The 24,888-nt window shown below is 40.3% G+C and overlaps 2 protein-coding genes across 3 annotated transcripts in view; both read right to left on the reverse strand.

The window, feature by feature from the left end:
• Positions 1-205: 205 nt before the first annotated feature.
• On the reverse strand, positions 206-7,899 carry LOC117464460 (lysyl oxidase homolog 1-like). The gene is made up of 5 exons (XM_034106910.2): positions 7,881-7,899; positions 4,710-4,866; positions 4,115-4,210; positions 3,755-3,870; positions 206-2,488 (listed from the first exon to the last, which is right to left on the reverse strand). The coding sequence occupies exons 2-5, from the start codon at positions 4,851-4,853 to the stop codon at positions 2,482-2,484; spliced, it is 363 nt and encodes a 120-aa protein (XP_033962801.1). The 5' UTR covers positions 4,854-4,866; positions 7,881-7,899; the 3' UTR covers positions 206-2,481.
• Positions 7,900-8,973: 1,074 nt separating this feature from the next.
• loxl1 (lysyl oxidase-like 1) overlaps positions 8,974-24,888 on the reverse strand; it is a 267,755-nt gene continuing 251,840 nt past the window's right edge. For both annotated transcript variants that reach the window (XM_071207228.1, XM_034079570.2), the window contains 6 exons: positions 24,159-24,267; positions 16,968-17,105; positions 12,299-12,455; positions 11,704-11,799; positions 11,344-11,459; positions 8,974-10,077 (listed from right to left, as the gene is read on the reverse strand). In XM_071207228.1, the coding sequence (XP_071063329.1) occupies positions 10,071-10,077; positions 11,344-11,459; positions 11,704-11,799; positions 12,299-12,455; positions 16,968-17,105; positions 24,159-24,202 (558 nt within the window). In that variant the 5' untranslated portion in view covers positions 24,203-24,267 and the 3' untranslated portion in view covers positions 8,974-10,070. The remainder of the gene's footprint in view (positions 10,078-11,343; positions 11,460-11,703; positions 11,800-12,298; positions 12,456-16,967; positions 17,106-24,158; positions 24,268-24,888) is intronic.

Here is a 24,888-nt window from a genome sequence, read left to right on the forward strand (position 1 = left end):
CATAGAGTTCAAAGGAAAATTACTTAATGAATTCAACATATACCACCTAATCTCTTTTGAAAGCGATGATTTCAGCAACTTGTCACACCTGTCACGCAGCATTCCCTGAGAGTCTACTGATATGTATTCTGTGTTCATCTTATAGGCGGGATCCGGTGCCGTGAGAGTGATGCATATCATTCATATTACATTCAGTGTGCACAGCGGATGTGTACATGTGTTTATTGTATATGACAACTTTGAGAGGTGTTCATTACAGAATCACAAATATCATCACAACATGTCAAAGACGCTGTATATGTGTCGCCTACTCTGGTGCTGTAGTTCCACATGTCAATGTCAGAGTCACATGTTGTTGCATCCCGTCAGTGAGAGCACAGCATGGTCGTTAACCCTGCCATGTCGATAAATGCAGATCAAATAAAAACGCTTTTTAAAAACTATTTATGGTGAGCATTGTTCCTGCAATAGCCATTCAATGTATTTAAATACAGTTATTACCTCTCTATGCAGTAAAGTCGTTGTTGTTGTTAGTGGCCGGGTCCGCCAGTCTCGTGATGGATTCAAATTGCCTTCACGCTCAAGAGGAAACAATGCATAATCCAGCAATATGGTTTGACGTTTTATCCGTTTAGTCTATTTAAATTATATGATTCCTGTATCAACACAAAGCAGATATTCCTACTGCTGCTGGTTTACAAGAGAAGTGCACAAGGGGTGACACGTTGAGTGGCCTTTGTTGTAATCCAATATTACTGAAGCCTAAGTTAGCAAAACTATGAACATGTATCCAAGATGTTCCAAACCAGGTGGCAAGTTTGGGATAAGGATCAATTTAAACTATAAACGGCCCAGTCAGAGTGAGCTGTTGATGAAACGTTACTACATGTTCTCACTCAGGATTTAGCACCTGGTACTGTGCGCTGCTGCTGCTGGAGGAGAACTTCTAGCCCCTTGTGAAATATGAAATCACATCACGTTGATCCTGGCATCATGGAGAAAGGTCAATTATTGACTGACTTTATTAAAACTTGAGTTTGTTTGGTTTTCGACTGGAAACAGATATGCTTGTTTCCCCTTCTGCTGCACTGCTGCCGACAAAGTAGCTGCTCCATGGTTGTTTGATTTAGTATTAAAACCGCACATCAAACCAGGACTGACATCTTAAGGATTCTAACTTGAATTCTTAGAAGATTACTCTTAGTCATTGTCTGCATCCTGCATTGTGTGTTCTTTGATGTATTCACCAGATGTTGTGGGTTTTGTGCTGCAACACAAGAAAGAGCTCACTCGATTGGAGAGGTAGGGAGAGACGGCTTTCTCTGCATTAAAACACTTAATATGTAGCGGTAGTGCTTTTTGAATATTTCATATTATCAAGAAAAAATATATAAGTTTATTTACTTTTACAAATAACAGTAACAGGTCAAACTGGATACAACAACAACATAATCCCATCATTCATGCATCAGTGGAATATTTGTATACACATTCTTCAAAAGGTAAAGATGACCGATGTGCCGTCCGACCAGTGTTGGTAGTAGAAGAAGAGACCCCAAGACAGTGTAAATATAAAGCGTACATACTGCGAGTCTAGTTTTCTGGAAAGCAGTTGAGTTTCCTGTTTTACTGAAATAAGAAAGAACGAATGGGGACACGACACAAATATGCACGGGTTTAGAGGAGAACAGTGGCCTGTACTGACAGCCTGTTTTTATGTTGACTTATAATTTGATGCAGTTGACAAATGCAAATATGACCTGCTGTCTTCCTCTTGCTGTCAACACAACATTACATCACAGTATCCCAGCCTGACCCCTGAGGCAGTGAGCGAAAAACTAACACATTATACTGTAGTTCTTCTGAGTCAGTGGGCATCTCTTTCTGTCCCCACAGAGCATGGCTGAATGCACCCAGGAAGACATTGTCCCGTAATTGTATTTGTTTGATCGCGGCTGAACCCTGACTCGTCTGGAACCACTCATTGCATCACTGGCACTGTTTGATGCTTTATTTATAATTCAAACAGAGACACTCTGCCATCTTGGGCATCGATGTTTGTGCGTAGAAACAGTAAACACCTCAAAGTCAATGATGTGTCCGATTACAACCAAACCACACTGGAAGAGTGTGAACAAGAAGTTGGTAGAGGAAATACAAAATCTTAGATTGCATAAACTGTTATGGTCTGATATCAAGGTGCTATTTGCATTATCCAATCATGTGTGTGTGTGTGTGTGTGTGTGTGTGTGTGTGTGCGTGTGTGTGTGTGTGTGTGTGTGTGTGTGTGCGCATGTCTACCTTAAACCACCACATGCTTTTCAGTGCCAGGTGAACCAGGTTTTTCATGGGCTCAGGATAACGAGACGGCACAACATAGTAAGACAAACAACATCAACAATGAACCAACAACACATGGATTCCATTCACATTTCAAGGGAAGTCAGGGTCCCTCTATCGTGGCAGACCTCCAGCGCCCGATCAAGACCTGTAAAGGAACACAAACATTAGTTCAACTCCATACTAAGAGGAACATTTGAATGTTATTTGATAGATTGTTTATACTGAACAGGGACAGGTGTTACATACTTCAATTTTAAAACTATACAAACTTGTTTTCTCTTATAAATTGATTATGGTAACTAACCAATCCAATTGTAAATGACCAACAACATTTAATAAGGAGTTTGCTAAGATAATAGCTATTATTTACTATTGCAAATCGTCAATCCTTAACAGCGGCAGCTTTCCCCACTTGTATTCTGTAATACATTTCTAAAAGCAGTAGCTAATTGATTTCAGGCGGAGGCAGACACAAGTCAGACTTCCTTTCCTTAATGGTGACCAGCTATTATGGAAAATCACATTCTCACAGCCAATACATGCAGGTGACCGATGTTATCAACCTGACGTATGTTTTCTAATTACAATTTAATGATGAATGTATGTAATGTATATGTAATGATGATTTGTTTTTAATTTGATGACGACCTTCAAATTCAAATGTCACACCACATTGGGCAGAACATGCCTGTTAAACTATTACTATCAGACTGCGGTCATTATTACATACATTAACGTGATTTTTTAAGATATAGGAATAGTTCAAATATAAGATCTTAATGATGGAAATATTTCTCATGGCATCTGCTAATGTAATTATTGTATTGCCATCAGTACCTAACTATTATATGCAACTGTCATTAAGTCCAAAAATGCTTCGGCAATATATTTGTAAGTGTGTTTCACTGTAACACTGGAGCTAAGGGAGACCAACTGCAGCACTTGAACCTAATGACGCTTTCCTCACTCTCTACATAAAGTATTTTCAAGAGGGTATGAGAGCAATTCGGAGTGCAATGATACACTCCTTAATAGCACTATTCAAAAGTTCAACAGCACTCCATCTCCCTTTGAGGGAGGATATGAAAGTTTCAGAGGCTATGAATCTTAACTGGAGAATGAGAAAGTTATTCATTATATCATCAAATATTTCATCCAGGAACCTATTAAGTCCACTAAGTAACTGTGAGGCACTTCATAAAACTGCATTCAGCGGTTACCCCCTAAGTAATGCGGTTCAGCGTAACTCAGTGGTGGGAACACGACACACACCCTGAGTTACGCTTGGGCGTTCTATAAAAGCAAAACTATTTCCCAGCTGTTGCAAATTGTGAGAAGATTGCTTCCAGTCAATTATTACCAAACAATTACCAACTATGTGATACTAGTGTGTATATTCTCCGTTACTTACTGTGCTATCTTGCAGTTGGATGCTCGAACAAACCGTCCTGTGTAGTTTATATTACACCTGACCACATTGTTGGTGAAGTCTGACTCCAGCACCAAGAACTTGGGGTTAACTGTGAGCTGAAAGAAAAGGGAAACAAGGCCAATTACAACACGCCATAATCATTACAGTAGATAGTGTTAGAAAAAGAAGGTATTTGGAATAGATGCCCCTGTGTGATAAAGTGCTAGGACCCAGAGAAACGGAACAACCCTAAATACTTCAGTAACTTTATTACTCTTTTATGACTCAGATCAATTTGTTTTGATGGCCCAGACCCTCCATGAAATATGACCTTGTGCTCTCCACGAACTTCACTCCTACCTTTAGTATGTAGTTTCCAGGCTGGATGTCCGTGATATCGATCCACTGGCAGTCGATATCAGCGTTGTATGTATCGTAGCAGCCCGGGCTCAGACCCTGAAGAAACAGAGGGGAGACGCTCAGGAGGAATACTGATCTCCTCTCACTGTGTCAAGACGAGTATGCGGTCAAAAGGTTATAATACAAAAGAATATATATTATATTTATTTACAGAAGATACAATTATTTGCACTTGAATGTATATATAAACATATATCATAGAAAATAACAACAATTTTACTATTATTTTAATAGATGGATTTTCAAAGACACTTAACATAAGACAACAAATATTGGACTTCGAGAAAACTGTGATGGACATTTTCTTTTAACAATCTTATAGCATTTTCTAGACCAAAAGATGAATGGATTCATCTAGAAAATGACTGGACAATGTAAATAATGAAGCACTTCTTGGAGTTGCTGCTCTCTAATTGAATAACTGCCGTGGATGGAAACTGGCCTAGGGGTTGCTAAAGCTTGTGATGACAAGTAGTCTACCAAGAGACTGCTGGTGAGCTCCCAATGAACTCCACATATTGCTTTGCTGAGTTACCTGAGTGTGAGTGGTGCAGGCATAGCGCTTCAGGTGACCAAAGTCACAGGTGGTGTCCTCCAGACAGAAACTAGCCTTGTGTCCCTCCGCCACTTTCCGTCCTGTACTGACCTCCAGTAGATCGTAGTGGCTGAACTCGTCCATACTGTGGTAGTGCCTGTCGGAAAAAAACGGATTGTGAGTGTAGTCAAAGAGGAACAACAATCTTAGTTCATTCTGGTGTCCTCTGTTATTCATTGTGCGCTTTAGAAACAATCTCTGAGCAGATCTTATTATGTTTTTATTAGGTTTATTAATTACATTGCCATTTTGCCTTAATTTAGCTAATTTAGTTGACTTTTAAGACACACAGTGGATTTATGGACCGTTGACCTTTTTCTGCTAACAAGTAATGTTGCACCTTGACTGAACACGTCATAAAGTATCAAAGGACACTAATTAATGGCAACAATAAAGTTATTGCCGAGGCACGACATTAACACCCTAATGATGTATGAATGTTGTTAATTAGCTTGTATCACTTAGCAAGATCGGAGGTGGTGTGAGCGTGTGCACATTTAGATGTGTTTGTACTTGTGGCTATTTGCACATCTGTGTGTGTCGCCCAGTGTGTTTGTGTGTTCGTTTTAGTGTGTGTTTGTTTGCACAGCTTTAGCGGCTTAGGGAAGCCTGGGTGCACATGGGCACTGATCATCTCAACTGAACCGCATATGAACTAAAGTGACTCTGTCAAAGAGCCGGTCCATTTAGAATAATCTGCAATATTAACTGCTGTATGGCTTGGACCGCTCCCAAATTTCAAAGTGACCCGGGATGCTTTTCACTTTTTACAAGGCCTGCTTAATGTGGCCCACAACAACATAAGAATACATTAAAGGGATTTATCTCTTGAGTTTACATGTCTGAAAAGAGAACCTTGATGTGCAAATGTCTGAATACTATGGCTGAAAATACCTTTCCAGAAACATTAGCAAAACTTACTTTTCTATCGCTCGTTGAAAGCACTCAATAAACGACAGGATACTGGCTCGCTGTTGGTGGTGCATACTGGGTGGTGCATACTGTACACTACACAAGCAGAATAGTTCTGGGTGGCAGTGGGTGTGAAGCACTGCTGTCAGGTTTCCAGACATGACATCATTTGTCACAGCCACAACAAATACAGTAGCATAGCGACCAACATTCTGGTCGCATACTCAGATGGCAAAGGTCCTACTGTTGTACAATTTTATTTTACAAGAAACTAAATATGTAGCAGTCTAACTTAGCAATGCCCCTTAATGAGGCTCAGAGGAGGTGTTTATCAGTATAACATAATACCACCACAAATTACAGTTCAACCTGCAAATGAAACGGAGTTAAATCATGTTGATTCAATGTTAACAAAAGCTGAGCTTGACAAGCATTTAAAGTGTCCCCAATTACAATTCAATGTAAAAAGCAACATACAGTATCGCAGTAGTAGGAAGGAATTGGTGTTTTATCAATGGGCCCATTTTTGCCACATGGGAATACATAAGAAAATGTTTTGGAAATATTGTTTGACAAGCTTTATTCATCGTGTGGTGAAGGCCAGCAGGAATGTACTGTATGTATGTGTTAGTTGACCTGTCTTCCCATAGTGTTAAGAGGCTGTGTCTGAGAGGTTGAACTCTCTTATTTGCATAAAAGGGGTTTAACTTCATGTTGTCAAAATCCCTTATCAATAAATAACAAAGTTTAGCAACTTTTAGCAAGGACAAAATGTCCCCAATCCAACACACTTAACAACAACCTTTCTAATACTAATTGATCCCAATAGCTAAACTCTTTATATTTTAGATACAACAATCAATATGACAATATTCCCCAAATTACAGTTTGAAATTAAAAATGTAATTCCACCTTTTTGCAGTTATTGAAAGTATTTATTTCCATTATCCTTTGATTGTTTATTTGCTTTATCCAGTATATTTAATTGCTGTTGGCTTACGTCGTTGCAGTGGGTGATGTAAGCACTGCATTTTACACATTCAGACCAACCCAGACTATATAAATATTGCCTTTCACCTCGCTTCATGGCTAATGATTCCACGTAGCGACAGCTTTTACTGGAACACTCATTAAAGATTGAAGGAAACATCGGTACTTCCCCCTAATGGAGCCAGTGACCATTCAAGGACTCATTCTTTCCAAAGTAGAGGCAACTACTTATGAGCTATTACCAGGTAGAAACCTGTCAGTTGCTATCAGCTGCCAAACACTGTAATCATTGAGACTCGGGCATACATTACTGTTCTGTCTCTGTTACCATGCAAATGTGCATGGCAGAGTGTAAAGGCTTATTTTATGTGGGCCACGAAAGCACACATGCAATTTTGTCGATACGTGTGACTGTATATTTGATCACATGTATATAAAGGAGGGCCTTGAAGGTTGAATAACAGTCTTTGTCGGTGTTCCCGAAACTGGCATTCAATTCAGTGGCTTGAGATGATTATCTACAGCACGATGATTATCAACTGTATGTGTGAAATAGAAAGAAAGGGTGCGGGGTGCAGAGAAAAAGACAGAGAGTGGGAGGTGCTGGATTACGAGGTGCCTGGAAGGGACCCTTGCCTCCTCGAATTTCTGGATCCCCTCGCCGACTATGTCAACTACAGAGAATGCAGTGTTGCAAGAACACATCGAGGATTTAACTAGAATAATTTGTAATCGTAGTATACAAAACATTCCATTCCTTCTTCGAAGCCATGAGTCATTTTCCACTGGTGTTGCCACAAACACGACTTTTTCTCAGATCACAGCCTGGGTTGTTGTAAATGGCAGGGAACTTAAGTCTTTGAGAAGTACTTAGCAGTGGCATGACATACGTTCACAATGTGCAAGCAGGATATGAATACAAATGTCCAAGCACCTGCACAAATAGCAGCCATGATCTCTGACCACAAAGGTCGCATACTTGCATACAGTTATGCCGTAAGGGACCGAGACAAACATAGTTGCAGAACTTTATAATTAACTTATGCGTGATCCCCACAGAAACTCCTACACAAATAAATACAGCATTATAATGACTTCCACTTATTTCCTGCACTGATTGGCAGAGACAGATATGTTCCACATGGATTTCGTTGTCCTCATTTGTGCAAAAACATACAGAATTCCAACATTTGGCACCATGATACTCACGAGAGGCTGTTCCCTTCCCTTCTTCTATTACTCCAGAGAGAAAGATAAGGGTGACTGTAATGAAATGCAAGACTGTCAACTACACGGCTTCTTTAACAGAAATGTCGGGCAGGAAAGTTTATTGTGAGAATCTGGGCTAGAGATTTTCTTCCCCTAAAGAGATTTCTTTGTTAACAAACACTCTGTTCCAGTAACCCATATCCATCATACTTTAGCAGCTGTGTGATTTCGCGCGTCAGATTGACGGGAAAACTGCATTGATTTGTCATTGTCGAATGATTGTCTTGGCTTTCCGCCTCCTGGGAACCACTGTGCGAATGCAGCCTGATGTCAAACAGCAACAACACTGCCAATCTCCAACGGCCAGTCAACATTCCTCTAAGATGAGGGTAGTAAAGCAGAGCCTGGCACTATCGTCAGTGGGCGGACTAGCTGACATTCAGATAAAATGCAGTCTGTGGAATATAATGCCATAAAACACTGACGATAACCCCAAAATCACCTCATCAGCAGTCCCCCAGAGCCACGACTGGCAAGTACAACTGAAATCTGTTCACCATGAAAGGCACAATGAGAAATGTGCTCGCTAAATGGATCAAACCCACATGTCTATACACCATTATTCTTCACGTAATGTGGAGGATTTTATCGTTTTTATATTATTTCACACATGGTTGGCTCGCTAATCAACTCCATAGGTTCCTTTTAAGACTAGGAAACAGAATGACTGACTTTATTAAACTTGAGTTTGTTTGGTTTTCGACTGGAAACAGATATGCTTGTTTCCCCTTCTGCTGCACTGCTGCCGACAAAGTAGCTGCTCCATGGTTGTTTGATTTAGTATTAAAACCGCACATCAAACCAGGACTGACATCTTAAGGATTCTAACTTGAATTCTTAGAAGATTACTCTTAGTCATTGTCTGCATCCTGCATTGTGTGTTCTTTGATGTATTCACCAGATGTTGTGGGTTTTGTGCTGCAACACAAGAAAGAGCTCACTCGATTGGAGAGGTAGGGAGAGACGGCTTTCTCTGCATTAAAACACTTAATATGTAGCGGTAGTGCTTTTTGAATATTTCATATTATCAAGAAAAAATATATAAGTTTATTTACTTTTACAAATAACAGTAACAGGTCAAACTGGATACAACAACAACATAATCCCATCATTCATGCATCAGTGGAATATTTGTATACACATTCTTCAAAAGGTAAAGATGACCGATGTGCCGTCCGACCAGTGTTGGTAGTAGAAGAAGAGACCCCAAGGACAGTGTAAATATAAAGCGTACATACTGCGAGTCTAGTTTTCTGGAAAGCAGTTGAGTTTCCTGTTTTACTGAAATAAGAAAGAACGAATGGGGACACGACACAAATATGCACGGGTTTTAGAGGAGAACAGTGGCCTGTACTGACAGCCTGTTTTTATGTTGACTTATAATTTGATGCAGTTGACAAATGCAAATATGACCTGCTGTCTTCCTCTTGCTGTCAACACAACATTACATCACAGTATCCCAGCCTGACCCCTGAGGCAGTGAGCGAAAAACTAACACATTATACTGTAGTTCTTCTGAGTCAGTGGGCATCTCTTTCTGTCCCCACAGAGCATGGCTGAATGCACCCAGGAAGACATTGTCCCGTAATTGTATTTGTTTGATCGCGGCTGAACCCTGACTCGTCTGGAACCACTCATTGCATCACTGGCACTGTTTGATGCTTTATTTATAATTCAAACAGAGACACTCTGCCATCTTGGGCATCGATGTTTGTGCGTAGAAACAGTAAACACCTCAAAGTCAATGATGTGTCCGATTACAACCAAACCACACTGGAAGAGTGTGAACAAGAAGTTGGTAGAGGAAATACAAAATCTTAGATTGCATAAACTGTTATGGTCTGATATCAAGGTGCTATTTGCATTATCCAATCATGTGTGTGTGTGTGTGTGTGTGTGTGTGTGTGTGCGTGTGTGTGTGTGTGTGTGTGTGTGTGTGCGCATGTCTACCTTAAACCACCACATGCTTTTCAGTGCCAGGTGAACCAGGTTTTTCATGGGCTCAGGATAACGAGACGGCACAACATAGTAAGACAAACAACATCAACAATGAACCAACAACACATGGATTCCATTCACATTTCAAGGGAAGTCAGGGTCCCTCTATCGTGGCAGACCTCCAGCGCCCGATCAAGACCTGTAAAGGAACACAAACATTAGTTCAACTCCATACTAAGAGGAACATTTGAATGTTATTTGATAGATTGTTTATACTGAACAGGGACAGGTGTTACATACTTCAATTTTAAAACTATACAAACTTGTTTTCTCTTATAAATTGATTATGGTAACTAACCAATCCAATTGTAAATGACCAACAACATTTAATAAGGAGTTTGCTAAGATAATAGCTATTATTTACTATTGCAAATCGTCAATCCTTAACAGCGGCAGCTTTCCCCACTTGTATTCTGTAATACATTTCTAAAAGCAGTAGCTAATTGATTTCAGGCGGAGGCAGACACAAGTCAGACTTCCTTTCCTTAATGGTGACCAGCTATTATGGAAAATCACATTCTCACAGCCAATACATGCAGGTGACCGATGTTATCAACCTGACGTATGTTTTCTAATTACAATTTAATGATGAATGTATGTAATGTATATGTAATGATGATTTGTTTTTAATTTGATGACGACCTTCAAATTCAAATGTCACACCACATTGGGCAGAACATGCCTGTTAAACTATTACTATCAGACTGCGGTCATTATTACATACATTAACGTGATTTTTTAAGATATAGGAATAGTTCAAATATAAGATCTTAATGATGGAAATATTTCTCATGGCATCTGCTAATGTAATTATTGTATTGCCATCAGTACCTAACTATTATATGCAACTGTCATTAAGTCCAAAAATGCTTCGGCAATATATTTGTAAGTGTGTTTCACTGTAACACTGGAGCTAAGGGAGACCAACTGCAGCACTTGAACCTAATGACGCTTTCCTCACTCTCTACATAAAGTATTTTCAAGAGGGTATGAGAGCAATTCGGAGTGCAATGATACACTCCTTAATAGCACTATTCAAAAGTTCAACAGCACTCCATCTCCCTTTGAGGGAGGATATGAAAGTTTCAGAGGCTATGAATCTTAACTGGAGAATGAGAAAGTTATTCATTATATCATCAAATATTTCATCCAGGAACCTATTAAGTCCACTAAGTAACTGTGAGGCACTTCATAAAACTGCATTCAGCGGTTACCCCCTAAGTAATGCGGTTCAGCGTAACTCAGTGGTGGGAACACGACACACACCCTGAGTTACGCTTGGGCGTTCTATAAAAGCAAAACTATTTCCCAGCTGTTGCAAATTGTGAGAAGATTGCTTCCAGTCAATTATTACCAAACAATTACCAACAATGTGATACTAGTGTGTATATTCTCCGTTACTTACTGTGCTATCTTGCAGTTGGATGCTCGAACAAACCGTCCTGTGTAGTTTATATTACACCTGACCACATTGTTGGTGAAGTCTGACTCCAGCACCAAGAACTTGGGGTTAACTGTGAGCTGAAAGAAAAAGGGAAACAAGGCCAATTACAACACGCCATAATCATTACAGTAGATAGTGTTAGAAAAAGAAGGTATTTGGAATAGATGCCCCTGTGTGATAAAGTGCTAGGACCCAGAGAAACGGAACAACCTAAATACTTCAGTAACTTTATTACTCTTTTATGACTCAGATCAATTTGTTTTGATGGCCCAGACCCTCCATGAAATATGACCTTGTGCTCTCCACGAACTTCACTCCTACCTTTAGTATGTAGTTTCCAGGCTGGATGTCCGTGATATCGATCCACTGGCAGTCGATATCAGCGTTGTATGTATCGTAGCAGCCCGGGCTCAGACCCTGAAGAAACAGAGGGGAGACGCTCAGGAGGAATACTGATCTCCTCTCACTGTGTCAAGACGAGTATGCGGTCAAAAGGTTATAATACAAAAGAATATATATTATATTTATTTACAGAAGATACAATTATTTGCACTTGAATGTATATATAAACATATATCATAGAAAATAACAACAATTTTACTATTATTTTAATAGATGGATTTTCAAAGACACTTAACATAAGACAACAAATATTGGACTTCGAGAAAACTGTGATGGACATTTTCTTTTAACAATCTTATAGCATTTTCTAGACCAAAAGATGAATGGATTCATCTAGAAAATGACTGGACAATGTAAATAATGAAGCACTTCTTGGAGTTGCTGCTCTCTAATTGAATAACTGCCGTGGATGGAAACTGGCCTAGGGGTTGCTAAAGCTTGTGATGACAAGTAGTCTACCAAGAGACTGCTGGTGAGCTCCCAATGAACTCCACATATTGCTTTGCTGAGTTACCTGAGTGTGAGTGGTGCAGGCATAGCGCTTCAGGTGACCAAAGTCACAGGTGGTGTCCTCCAGACAGAAACTAGCCTTGTGTCCCTCCGCCACTTTCCGTCCTGTACTGACCTCCAGTAGATCGTAGTGGCTGAACTCGTCCATACTGTGGTAGTGCCTGTCGGAAAAAAACGGATTGTGAGTGTAGTCAAAGAGGAACAACAATCTTAGTTCATTCTGGTGTCCTCTGTTATTCATTGTGCGCTTTAGAAACAATCTCTGAGCAGATCTTATTATGTTTTTATTAGGTTTATTAATTACATTGCCATTTTGCCTTAATTTAGCTAATTTAGTTGACTTTTAAGACACACAGTGGATTTATGGACCGTTGACCTTTTTCTGCTAACAAGTAATGTTGCACCTTGACTGAACACGTCATAAAGTATCAAAGGACACTAATTAATGGCAACAATAAAGTATTGCCGAGGCACGACATTAACACCCTAATGATGTATGAATGTTGTTAATTAGCTTGTATCACTTAGCAAGATCGGAGGTGTGTGAGCGTGTGCACATTTAGATGTGTTTGTACTTGTGGCTATTTGCACATCTGTGTGTGTCGCCCAGTGTGTTTGTGTGTTCGTTTTAGTGTGTGTTTGTTTGCACAGCTTTAGCGGCTTAGGGAAGCCTGGGTGCACATGGGCACTGATCATCTCAACTGAACCGCATATGAACTAAAGTGACTCTGTCAAAGAGCCGGTCCATTTAGAATAATCTGCAATATTAACTGCTGTATGGCTTGGACCGCTCCCAAATTTCAAAGTGACCCGGGATGCTTTTCACTTTTTACAAGCCTGCTTAATGTGGCCACAACAACATAAGAATACATTAAAGGGATTTATCTCTTGAGTTTACATGTCTGAAAAGAGAACCTTGATGTGCAAATGTCTGAATACTATGGCTGAAAATACCTTTCCAGAAACATTAGCAAACTTACTTTTCTATCGCTCGTTGAAAGCACTCAATAAACGACAGGATAACTGGCTCGCTGTTGGTGGTGCATACTGGGTGGTGCATACTGTACACTACACAAGCAGAATAGTTCTGGGTGGCAGTGGGTGTGAAGCACTGCTGTCAGGTTTCCAGACATGACATCATTTGTCACAGCCACAACAAATACAGTAGCATAGCGACCAACATTCTGGTCTGCATAACTCAGATGGCAAAGGTCCTACTGTGTGTACAATTTTATTTTACAAGAAACTAAATATGTAGCAGTCTAACTTAGCAATGCCCCTTAATGAGGCTCAGAGGAGGTGTTTATCAGTATAACATAATACCACCACAAATTACAGTTCAACCTGCAAATGAACGGAGTTAAATCAATGTTGATTCAATGTTAACAAAAGCTGAGCTTGACAAGCATTTAAAGTGTCCCCAATTACAATTCAATGTAAAAAGCAACATACAGTATCGCAGTAGTAGGAAGGAATTGGTGTTTTATCAATGGGCCATTTTTGCCACATGGAATACATGAAGAAAATGTTTTGGAAATATTTTTGACAAAGCTTTATTCATCGTGTGGTGAAGGCCAGCAGGAATGTACTGTATGTATGTGTTAGTTGACCTGTCTTCCCATAGTGTTAAGAGGCTGTGTCTGAGAGGTTGAACTCTCTTATTTGCATAAAAGGGGTTTAACTTCATGTTGTCAAAATCCCTTATCAATAAATAACAAAGTTTAGCAACTTTTAGCAAGGACAAAATGTCCCCAATCCAACACACTTAACAACAACCTTTCTAATACTAAATTGATCCCAATAGCTAAACTCTTTATATTTTAGATACAACAATCAATATGACAATATTCCCCAAATTACAGTTTGAAATTAAAAATGTAATTCCACCTTTTTGCAGTTATTGAAAGTATTTATTTCCATTATCCTTTGATTGTTTATTTGCTTTATCCAGTATATTTAATTGCTGTTGGCTTACGTCGTTGCAGTGGGTGATGTAAGCACTGCATTTTACACATTCAGACCAACCCAGACTATATAAATATTGCCTTTCACCTCGCTTCATGGCTAATGATTCCACGTAGCGACAGCTTTTACTGGAACACTCATTAAAGATTGAAGGAAACATCGGTACTTCCCCCTAATGGAGCCAGTGACCATTCAAGGACTCATTCTTTCCAAAGTAGAGGCAACTACTTATGAGCTATTACCAGGTAGAAACCTGTCAGTTGCTATCAGCTGCCAAACACTGTAATCATTGAGACTCGGGCATACATTACTGTTCTGTCTCTGTTACCATGCAAATGTGCATGGCAGAGTGTAAAGGCTTATTTTATGTGGGCCACGAAAGCACACATGCAATTTTGTCGATACGTGTGACTGTATATTTGATCACATGTATATAAAGGAGGGCCTTGAAGGTTGAATAACAGTCTTTGTCGGTGTTCCCGAAACTGGCATTCAATTCAGTGGCTTGAGATGATTATCTACAGCACGATGATTATCAACTGTATGTGTGAAATAGAAAGAAAGGGTGCGGGGTGCAGAGAAAAAGACAGAGAGTGGGAGGTGCTGGATTACGAGGTGCCTGGAAGGGACCCTTGCCTCCTCGAATTTCTGGATCCCCTCGCCGACTATGTCAACTACAGAGAATGCAGTGTTGCAAGAACACATCGAGGATTTAACTAGAATAATTTGTAATCGTAGTATACAAAACATTCCATTCCTTCTTCGAAGCCATGAGTCATTTTCCACTGGTGTTGCCACAAACACGACTTTTTCTCAGATCACAGCCTGGGTTGTTGTAAATGGCAGGGAACTTAAGTCTTTGAGAAGTACTTAGCAGTGGCATGACATACGTTCACAATGTGCAAGCAGGATATGAATACAAATGTCCAAGCACCTGCACAAATAGCAGCCATGATCTCTGACCACAAAGGTCGCATACTTGCATACAGTTATGCCGTAAGGGACCGAGACAAACATAGTTGCAGAACTTTATAATTAACTTATGCGTGATCCCCACAGAAACTCCTACACAAATAAATACAGCATTATAATGACTTCCACTTATTTCCTGCACTGATTGGCAGAGACAGATATGTTCCACATGGATTTCGTTGTCCTCATTTGTGCAAAAACATACAGAATTCCAACATTTGGCACCATGATACTCACGAGAGGCTGTTCCCTTCCCTTCTTCTATTACTCCAGAGAGAAAGATAAGGGTGACTGTAATGAAATGCAAGACTGTCAACTACACGGCTTCTTTAACAGAAATGTCGGGCAGGAAAGTTTATTGTGAGAATCTGGGCTAGAGATTTTCTTCCCCTAAAGAGATTTCTTTGTTAACAAACACTCTGTTCCAGTAACCCATATCCATCATACTTTAGCAGCTGTGTGATTTGGCGCCTCAGATTGACGGGAAAACTGCATTGATTTGTCATTGTCGAATGATTGTCTTGGCTTTCCGCCTCCTGGGAACCACTGTGCGAATGCAGCCTGATGTCAAACAGCAACAACACTGCCAATCTCCAACGGCCAGTCAACATTCCTCTAAGATGAGGGTAGTAAAGCAGAGCCTGGCACTATCGTCAGTGGGCGGACTAGCTGACATTCAGATAAAATGCAGTCTGTGGAATATAATGCCATAAAACACTGACGATAACCCCAAAATCACCTCATCAGCAGTCCCCCAGAGCCACGACTGGCAAGTACAACTGAAATCTGTTCACCATGAAAGGCACAATGAGAAATGTGCTCGCTAAATGGATCAAACCCACATGTCTATACACCATTATTCTTCACGTAATGTGGAGGATTTTATCGTTTTTATATTATTTCACACATGGTTGGCTCGCTAATCAACTCCATAGGTTCCTTTTAAGACTAGGAAACAGAATCATATGTGTACTTTCTCGGCTAACCAATGCAAGGCTTGTCTTTTCATGCTGCATATCCCTGTAGGGCACAATATGGATCTTATAGGGCTCTATGACAGCTAATCTGCATTTATGTCTGGCCAAATGACATTGACATGTGCCACATCAACTTATTGGACTCAGTGCTATGTTGATCCATTCTGGACCCATAACATCTAGTACAAGCATGTCCGCATGGCGAGAGATGATGAACAGCTCGATTGCATTTCAGCAGTCAAACGAAAACGATCCTTCATAAGTTGCAGAGGTTTCCTTCAGTTTTCCCCTTTTAAGGCACTTTTCCCTATCCAATTCAATGGTCTTAGGACATTGGGTATGATATGCTGTAGAGATTGAAAAGCCCCTTGAGGCAGATTTATAATTTGTGATAGTGGGCTATTTAAATAAAACTTACTCGGATGTACTCTGTGTCTTTGCTCATCCAGATCAGCCCAGAATTGCCCATCATTTCCATAATTCAATACATTAATTAAATATTATTTATATTCATGGGATGTAACAAATGCAGCTACATCATGCATTTCACTATTAGATCTTACAATCTGTCTCTTTTGTAATAGTGGAATAACCTTTTAATGGGAAAGATGATCAGCATAAACCAGTCTACAGACATTTATTACAACAAAAAACATTAACATTAATGTGCCACATAGCTGGATACTGCAACAGCTAATACTACAGAGACGAAAGCCTATTTATCTGATTGGGTGAAATCTGTTTTGTATCGGTACTTACTGATGACAGCTATGCCACTCCCAGGTATGACGAGGCCTGTTAGGCATGAAGTCGGCAGTCCCCTTGTTCTTCACCCTCTGTGGGAATCGCAGCAGGACCCTTACATCGTAGTCGGTGACCTCAGGCCCATAGGCGGAGCTGGATAACGGACACATACATCAGGACCAAATCAGTGAGGGAAACAGCACAAGTTGCTTAAAAAACAATGTCGTCATGCCTGTTTCTCATTACTAAGACAAGGAAAGAAAACAGGAGTGAGACTGGACAGGATTGAAAGCAGAAGCATATCTACTTAATCATTTATTCTACTGTACAGATCACAACCATCTCTCCAAATACACTGATTCAACATGAGGAGATTCTGTAGCACAATTCACTTTTACTGTGAAAAAGGAGGAATAACCTCGAGTTCACAATACCACTGAAGATCTAAGCCATTCATCTTGCGGCTGTTGTTGACATTGGAGTGTATGGCAAATTACAACAGCCCATCTGTCGGTGATTGCTGCAAACTCAGACAGGATATGAAAGGGCTTTGAGCGATGGCTGTGCTTGTGATGGGAAGAGGGCAAATAGAGCATCCATGGGGACAGCACACTTTCATAATTTGAATAGTGTCTTTAGTGCAAAGGGCCTAGGTTTGAGGCTCAGGGGATGCCATCCACCAACACAGAGAAATGAAAGTAACAACAGTCTGTTTCCCCAAAGGTGACCAGGATTCAGTTCTAATGTTGTGCAGTTGGTACATTTTTTAACCGTATATTCCTGTGGCTACGTTGCAATTGTGGATGGTTCACTTGCTTGGTAATGCTACCCAAAGGTAAAACAGCTTATAAATGATGTCAGTCTTTCATAAAAACAATTCTCTGTAAATGCATGGTCTAAAGCAGGGTTACATATGGACAGGACACAGGGGGCTACATTGTGTTGTTTAATCAACCCTGTCTCCTAAAAATTACGTTCCCACAGAACTAAACTGTATTCTGAATTACGTTTAGCTAGAAACGTATTTACTCCCACGTTACGTTTGTTATGAACGTATCTTAAATACGTTTATTTTCTACATATCTTTGCCATTTATTGTCTTGCTTATAATAATGATAATAGTCATTTATAAATATCATTTTAGAGCACACCTTTGAAATCGACAATCGGGCTCGTTATATGGTTAAATTAAAATCAGTATGGCGAGGCTGTAATTTCGCCAGCTGTTACTCTCATGTGCGAGGCAGAACATAATAGTTTTAACATGCCAAAAAGCTGCTGTGTCGTTCATTGCACCTCAAACATTAAAACAAATCCAGAGTGACGTTTTTCTGTACTTCCTCTAAGAAGAAAGGACAGTAACAGAAGAGCTCTGTGGCTTCAGGCTTGATCGCCGTTCAAATGACAGCGTTGGTTTCCCCAAAAGTGGGCGGGGCTGTAAAGTGAAGTAGATTTTACTCTCATCTATTATTCAAAACCATTCTATTTATTCTAACGTAAATTACGTGCCGGTGTTTTATCTTTTTATTTATTTGTTTTTATTTTAAATTGTATGTCGGAATTTTTTTGTCGTCTGTGAGGAAAATAAATGGGGTTTAGAGCCTCAAAATACTGAAATCTGTATTTTTTTAAATCTTTTCCTTCTAATTTGTTATTATTTTCTAAATAACACACTATTATTTACTCAACAATAACACACAATTATCCTTGTTTTTATTTATTCGTTTAATTCTATAATATTGGGCTTTTTAGCATGCTTTTTAGCCGTAAATAAAGTCACCAGAAACAGACGGGACATTTCGAGATTTAGGATCGCCGAAGACACTACACTACCCATAATCCCCAGCTATCGTTTGGGACTACAGTCCCGTTGACAAACCCCGTGATGTTGCGCCAAGATTATGCCGAGCGTCAAACTCTTTGAAATGGAACGAAACCACGGCAGACTATTCAAAACTGGACTCGAACGCCCCACCAGAACTACACATGCTGGCTATTGTGTTTCGCAACATGTTCTCTATGGCACGTCTCTACTGCGAATTGTAGTTTTAAAAGACGTTTTTCCCAAAATTAGAAGTTGACAGTATTAAACTGTGTACAGCCCTGGAGGTTTAGGCGATAGGAAACACATTGGTGTGTACACATTTAAAACATGTAATTACTAAATGGGTGAAAATCGCTTGTATCCATAATGGGCAGCATTAATATATACCCACACGACAGCTCAGTGACCTCCCCCCGGGCAAAGCCCCGGGGGTGGATGAGATCCGCCCGGAAATGCTGAAGGCTCTGGGTGTTGAGGGACTGTCATGGTTGACACGTCTCATCAACGTTGCGTGGAAGTCGGAAACGGTACCGAAGGAGTGGCAGACCGGGGTGGTGGTCCCCCTTTTCAAAAAGGGGGATCAGAGGGTGTGTGCCAATTACAGAGGCATCACACTACTCAGCCTCCCCGGGAAAGTTTACTCCAAGGTACTCGAAAGGAGGGTCAGGCCGATTGTCGAACCTCAGATTGAGGAGGAACAATGCGGATTCCGTCCTGGTCGTGGAACGACGGATCAGCTTTTTACTCTCGCAAGGATCCTGGAGGGGGCCTGGGAGTACGCTTATCCGGTCTACATGTGTTTTGTAGACTTGGAGAAGGCGTATGACCGGGTTCCCAGGGAGTTACTGTGGGAGGTGCTGCGGGAGTATGAGGTGAGGGGGTCTCTACTCAGGGCCATCCAATCTCTGTACTCCCAAAGCGAGAGCTGTGTCCGGGTCCTCGGCAGTAAGTCGGACCCATTTCCGGTGAGGGTTGGCCTCCGCCAGGGCTGCGCTTTGTCACCAATCCTGTTTGTAATATACATGGATCGGATTTCGAGGCGTAGTCGTGGGGGGGGGGGGGGTCTGCAGTTCGGTGGACTAAGGATTGCACCACTGCTTTTTGCAGATGATGTGGTTCTGATGGCTTCATCGGTCTGCGACCTTCAGCACTCACTGGATCGGTTCGCAACCGAGTGTGAAGCGGCTGGGATGAGGATCAGCACCTCCAAATCTGAGGCCATGGTTCTCAGCAGGAAACCGATGGACTGTCCACTCCAAGTAGGGAATGAGTCCTTACCCCAAGTGAAGGAGTTCAAGTATCTCGGGGTCTTGTTCTCGAGTGAGGGATCAATGGAGCGTGAGATGGGCCGGAGAATCGGAGCAGCGGGAGCGGTATTGCAGTCGCTTTACCGCACCGTTGTGACGAAAAGGGAGCTGAGCCGGAAGGCAAAGCTCTCTGTCTACCGGGCCATTTTCGTTCCTACCCTCACCTATGGTCATGAAGGATGGGTCATGACCGAAAGAACGAGATCGCGGATACAAGCGGCCGAGATGGGTTTCCTCCGCCGGGTGGCTGGTGTCTCCCTTAGAGATAAGGTGAGAAGTTCGGTCATCAGGGAGGGACTCGGAGTTGAGCCGCTCCTCCTTCGCGTCGAAAGAAGCCAGTTGAGGTGGTTCGGGCACCTAGTTAGGATGCCACCTGGGCGCCTCCCTAGGGAGGTGTTCCAGGCACGTCCAGCTGGGAAGAGACCAAGGGGTAGACCTAGGACCAGGTGGAGGGATTATATCTCTTCGCTGGCCTGGGAGCGCCTTGGGATCCCCCAGTCAGAGCTGGTTGATGTCGCCAGGGAAAAGAAAGTTTGGGGCTCTCTGCTGGAACTGCTACCCCCGCGACCCGACCACGGATAAGCCGGAGAAGATGGATGGATGGATGGACGACAGCTCATTGTTACTTTGTAATTCTACTCCACTACAATTCAGAGGTTAACCTGGTATTTTTACTCCACTACATTTAGTTTAGTTACTTTGCAGATTCTGATTAATGATGTGAAATATAAACAACCCTTAAATCAGACTTTAGTTATACCTGAGTAAAATTCAGGGAAGGTGATTGTCAAGTGCCAACAATCAGGAGAGATATTTGATAGTTGGTGCTTGAGAAGACTAAACATTTATCTGCAGATCTCTATAAAGTATATTCACTACTCGTTATTCTCTACTAATAGTTAATTAAAAACTGTATATAATGGCTATTTTGCACATCCCTTTCAAGATTTCAAGATTTTCTAAAGTGTATTGATCTTATACACAACTACGGTGTAGTTATGCAATGAATGAAAAACTTGGGTCGCAGGTTCCTCAACAGTGCATTACAAGACATCTATCAATATGTGTGTACCTCCACCATTAAACTGTCATATTCTGCACATTACTTATACTATCTACATAAGAGTACAATTCATGTGTATAATATCAGTTAAAATAAGTGCTTCAACATAGTTAACATTGCAGGAAAGCAATATATTAGACGTTAAAGGTGGGGTAGGTAAGTTTCAGAAACCGGCTCGAGATACACTTTTTGTTATATTCCATGGAATGCTCTTAACATCCCGATAGCAATGAATATCTTAAGTGCTTTGACAAAAAATCCATAAAAACATTTCATCTGTAGAAGCCGTAATACTGTAAAAAGTACAACCAATCGGATGGCCTACCTGCCTGTCAGCCTTCCATCGGGGCACAAACTTATCTCGTGCCCTCATTGGTCATGTGCGCGTTCGTGTGTGTTGGAGGAGGGGCTCTATAAGGAAGTGGCAGATTTTCTCCGGTTGTGTATTTTCAAATTCTAGCGATCTCGAGCCGGTTTCTCAAACGTACCTACCCCACCTTTAAGTACTTTGTCAGGTTTAATATTTATCTGTAGATAGATACCCCCAAAGCTTTTTTCTTGTTTAAAAGAAGACCTTAACCTAAAGTATTATTTAATGTGTTAATAAAGGTTAATTCGTTTTTCTGTTTTGCACATCCTCCTATTAATATCTTTGTACATCGTGCACTAAACTGTTTTATTGTAGAGATCACTTATAGTATCTTCTTGATTTTTTATATTCTATATTTCTATCATTGACCTTCTACTTTCCCCCTATGAAAGTATGTACTCTTAATATTGTTTTCATCAAATAACATTATTCAACAAAAATTATTCAATAATGTGCTTTAACCACTAGGCGGTGCACACAAGGTACACAAAGCATACTAATAATAACTTTGTATTATTAGTGTAGGACACTTATGTATGTATAACATCTGAAGATGTGTAGTTTTATTCATGTTTTTACATAATTGTACAGAATATTGCTATACTATTTCTCATGTTTTACTTCTAACATTAATATCTGATTTGTAAAACATCACAGACAGAAAGGCATATCCGTCATTTAATGGTAAGCTATTGAAATTGTGATTCCATAGATGTGTCTCCCATCACCCAAATCCCCTGACTATTCTCTCAACTCAGTATTTACATTCTTATATTCAAAGAAAATCAGTAATATCTTTAAAAACTACAAGTCCTTTTCTATCAGCTGTGCACCGTTATGGTGTAAATATAACCTATCTACCAATTGGATTAAATATAAAAGTCAGCCAAATTAGTGTTGATACTGCAAGGAGACGTATTTTGTGAAAAGAAATTGAAGATGTTGTTTAATTGTTGATATATTTATGATCCACGTCAAGTATTCAGTTTTGGCTGCAGTTCTCCTGTTTGTCCAAAGGTCTTCTCAGCAGGGCTCTATAAATAAAGAACTACGGCAGATGTGTAATATGTAATGCAGCCGAACCGTGTATTACAATGCCGTTATGTGATGACTTCCAAAGAGAAAAGCAAGCACACTCTGAATTAGGTATTATTTTATTTTTCGTTTTCGGATATCATATCTTATTAACACCATATCCCAGCGTGCATTGCGGCTAAAACATCCAATCAACGAGCTTCAAGCTGAGGATCTTGGGTAATCAGTTCGGTGGGTTTGTATCGCTCGAAATGTCCGGTCTGTTTCCGGTGACTTTATTTACGGCTAAAAAGCCCAAGATAATAGAATTAAACGAATAAATAAAAACAAGGATAATTGTGTGTTATTGTTGAGTAAATAACAGTGTGTTATTTAGAAAAGAATAACAAATTAGAAGGAAAAGATTTTAAAAAATACAGATTTCAGTATTTTGAGGCTCTAAACCCCATTTATTTTCCTCACAGACGGGAAAAAAAGTCCGACATACAATTTAAAATAAAAACAAATAAATAAAAAGATAAAACACTGGCACGTAATTTGCATTAGAATAAATAGAATGGTTTTGAATAATAGATGAGAGTAAAATATACGTCACTTTACAGCCCCGCCCACTTTTGGGGAAACCAACGCTGTCATTTGAACGGCGATCAAGCCTGAAACCACAGAGCTCTTCTGTTACTGTCCTTTCTTCTTAGAGGAAGTACAGAAACACGTAACTCTGGATTTGTTTTAATGTTTGAGGTGCAATAAACGACACAGCAGCTTTTTGGCATGTTAAAACTATTATGTTCTGCCTCGCTCATGAGAGTAACAGCTGGCGAAATTACAGCCTCGCCTACTGATTTTAATTTAACCATATATCGAGCCCGATTCTCGATTTAAAATGTGTGCTCTAAAATTGATATTGATATACTTTATTAATCCCCGTGGGGAAATAGTTTCTCTGCATTTGACCCATCCTGGTGTTAGGAGCAGTGTGCTGCCATTTTGAACGGCGCCCGGGGAGCAGTGTAGGGAACGGTGCCTTGCTCAGGGACACCTCGGTACACCTCCGTAGCACTTGGTCTTGCCGGGACTTGAACTGGTGACCTTCCAGTTGCCAAGCCAAGTCCCTATCGACTTCGCTACCACTGCCCAAAAAATTATATTTATAAATGACTATTATCATTATTATAAGCAAGACAATAAATGGCAAAGATATGTAGAAAATAAACGTATTTAAGATACGTTCATAACGGACGTAACGTGGGAGAAAATATGTTTCTAGAAGATATGTAGAAAATAAACGTATTTAAGATACTTTCATAACAAACGTAACGTGGGAGAAAATACGTTTATAGCTAAACATAATTGAGAATGCAGTTTAGTTCTGTGGGAACGTAATTTTTAGGAGACAGGGTATTGTATGTGTGCTTACCACTGAGCCACAAACCATTATTAGCACGTTCAATAACAACATTTATGACATTAGAACTTTAACATGAAAACAGAATCCAAAGGGACACAAATATTTGTGATACCGTGACATTAGATTGAACCCACTAAGAAACTAAATAAATGTATGAATACATAAACACAGGCCAGCAAAGGACAGAATTGTGTTTACCTTGAAAGACATTTTTCTTCAGCAGCACAGCGGAGAGAATACATGTGGGCTCTCTGGATATATGTGGAAGCCTGGACATAGTTTGGATCAGGAACAAGGTCAGGCAAACCTGTAATGAAAGACACAATGCTCACCATATATTGCCTTACACTCAAACTTATTCCAAAAAGTCATTTTCTTAGAAATCAAACAAACCTGCACTGGTTCACAATGGTGAACATAAAAGAGTGATTACTTATTGGATTAGACAGTTTTAGACTCAAACTTTACTTTAGTGATCCAATGATCTGATAAAGCACCTCTCCATCTCTTTTCATTGCAGCCATTCCTGTCATTGCCAGTGCAAAGCCCAGAAACAGAGGAACTCTTTCACATATTTGTCATCATCTTTGTATTAATGGAGTCTTTATGGTGATACTTATTGGGGGATAGCATGTCACATGGCCACCATATCAAGAGTGGGGCACTAGAAAGAGAGCCTTAGGCCACTAATAACGGATCCTTTCAGATTATTATCACGGTTTTCTAATAACACTTTTGCTTAATAGGCCTGCCAGACACGGATGAGAGAGCATAAGAGTTGCAAAAAGGAAAAACTTGTATTCCAATAATTGTTTTCCTAATGATTTGTTCTTCCATGTGCAAATGTGAACCATGTACGGTTCATTGTAACCGTAAAATAAAGAATTTGGATTTTGCAAGTCTGTCACTTGTGACAGAGATGAAGAGA

This window comes from Pseudochaenichthys georgianus, chromosome 3 (assembly GCF_902827115.2).
Source record: "Pseudochaenichthys georgianus chromosome 3, fPseGeo1.2, whole genome shotgun sequence".
NCBI classification, from domain to species: Eukaryota; Metazoa; Chordata; class Actinopteri; order Perciformes; family Channichthyidae; genus Pseudochaenichthys; species Pseudochaenichthys georgianus.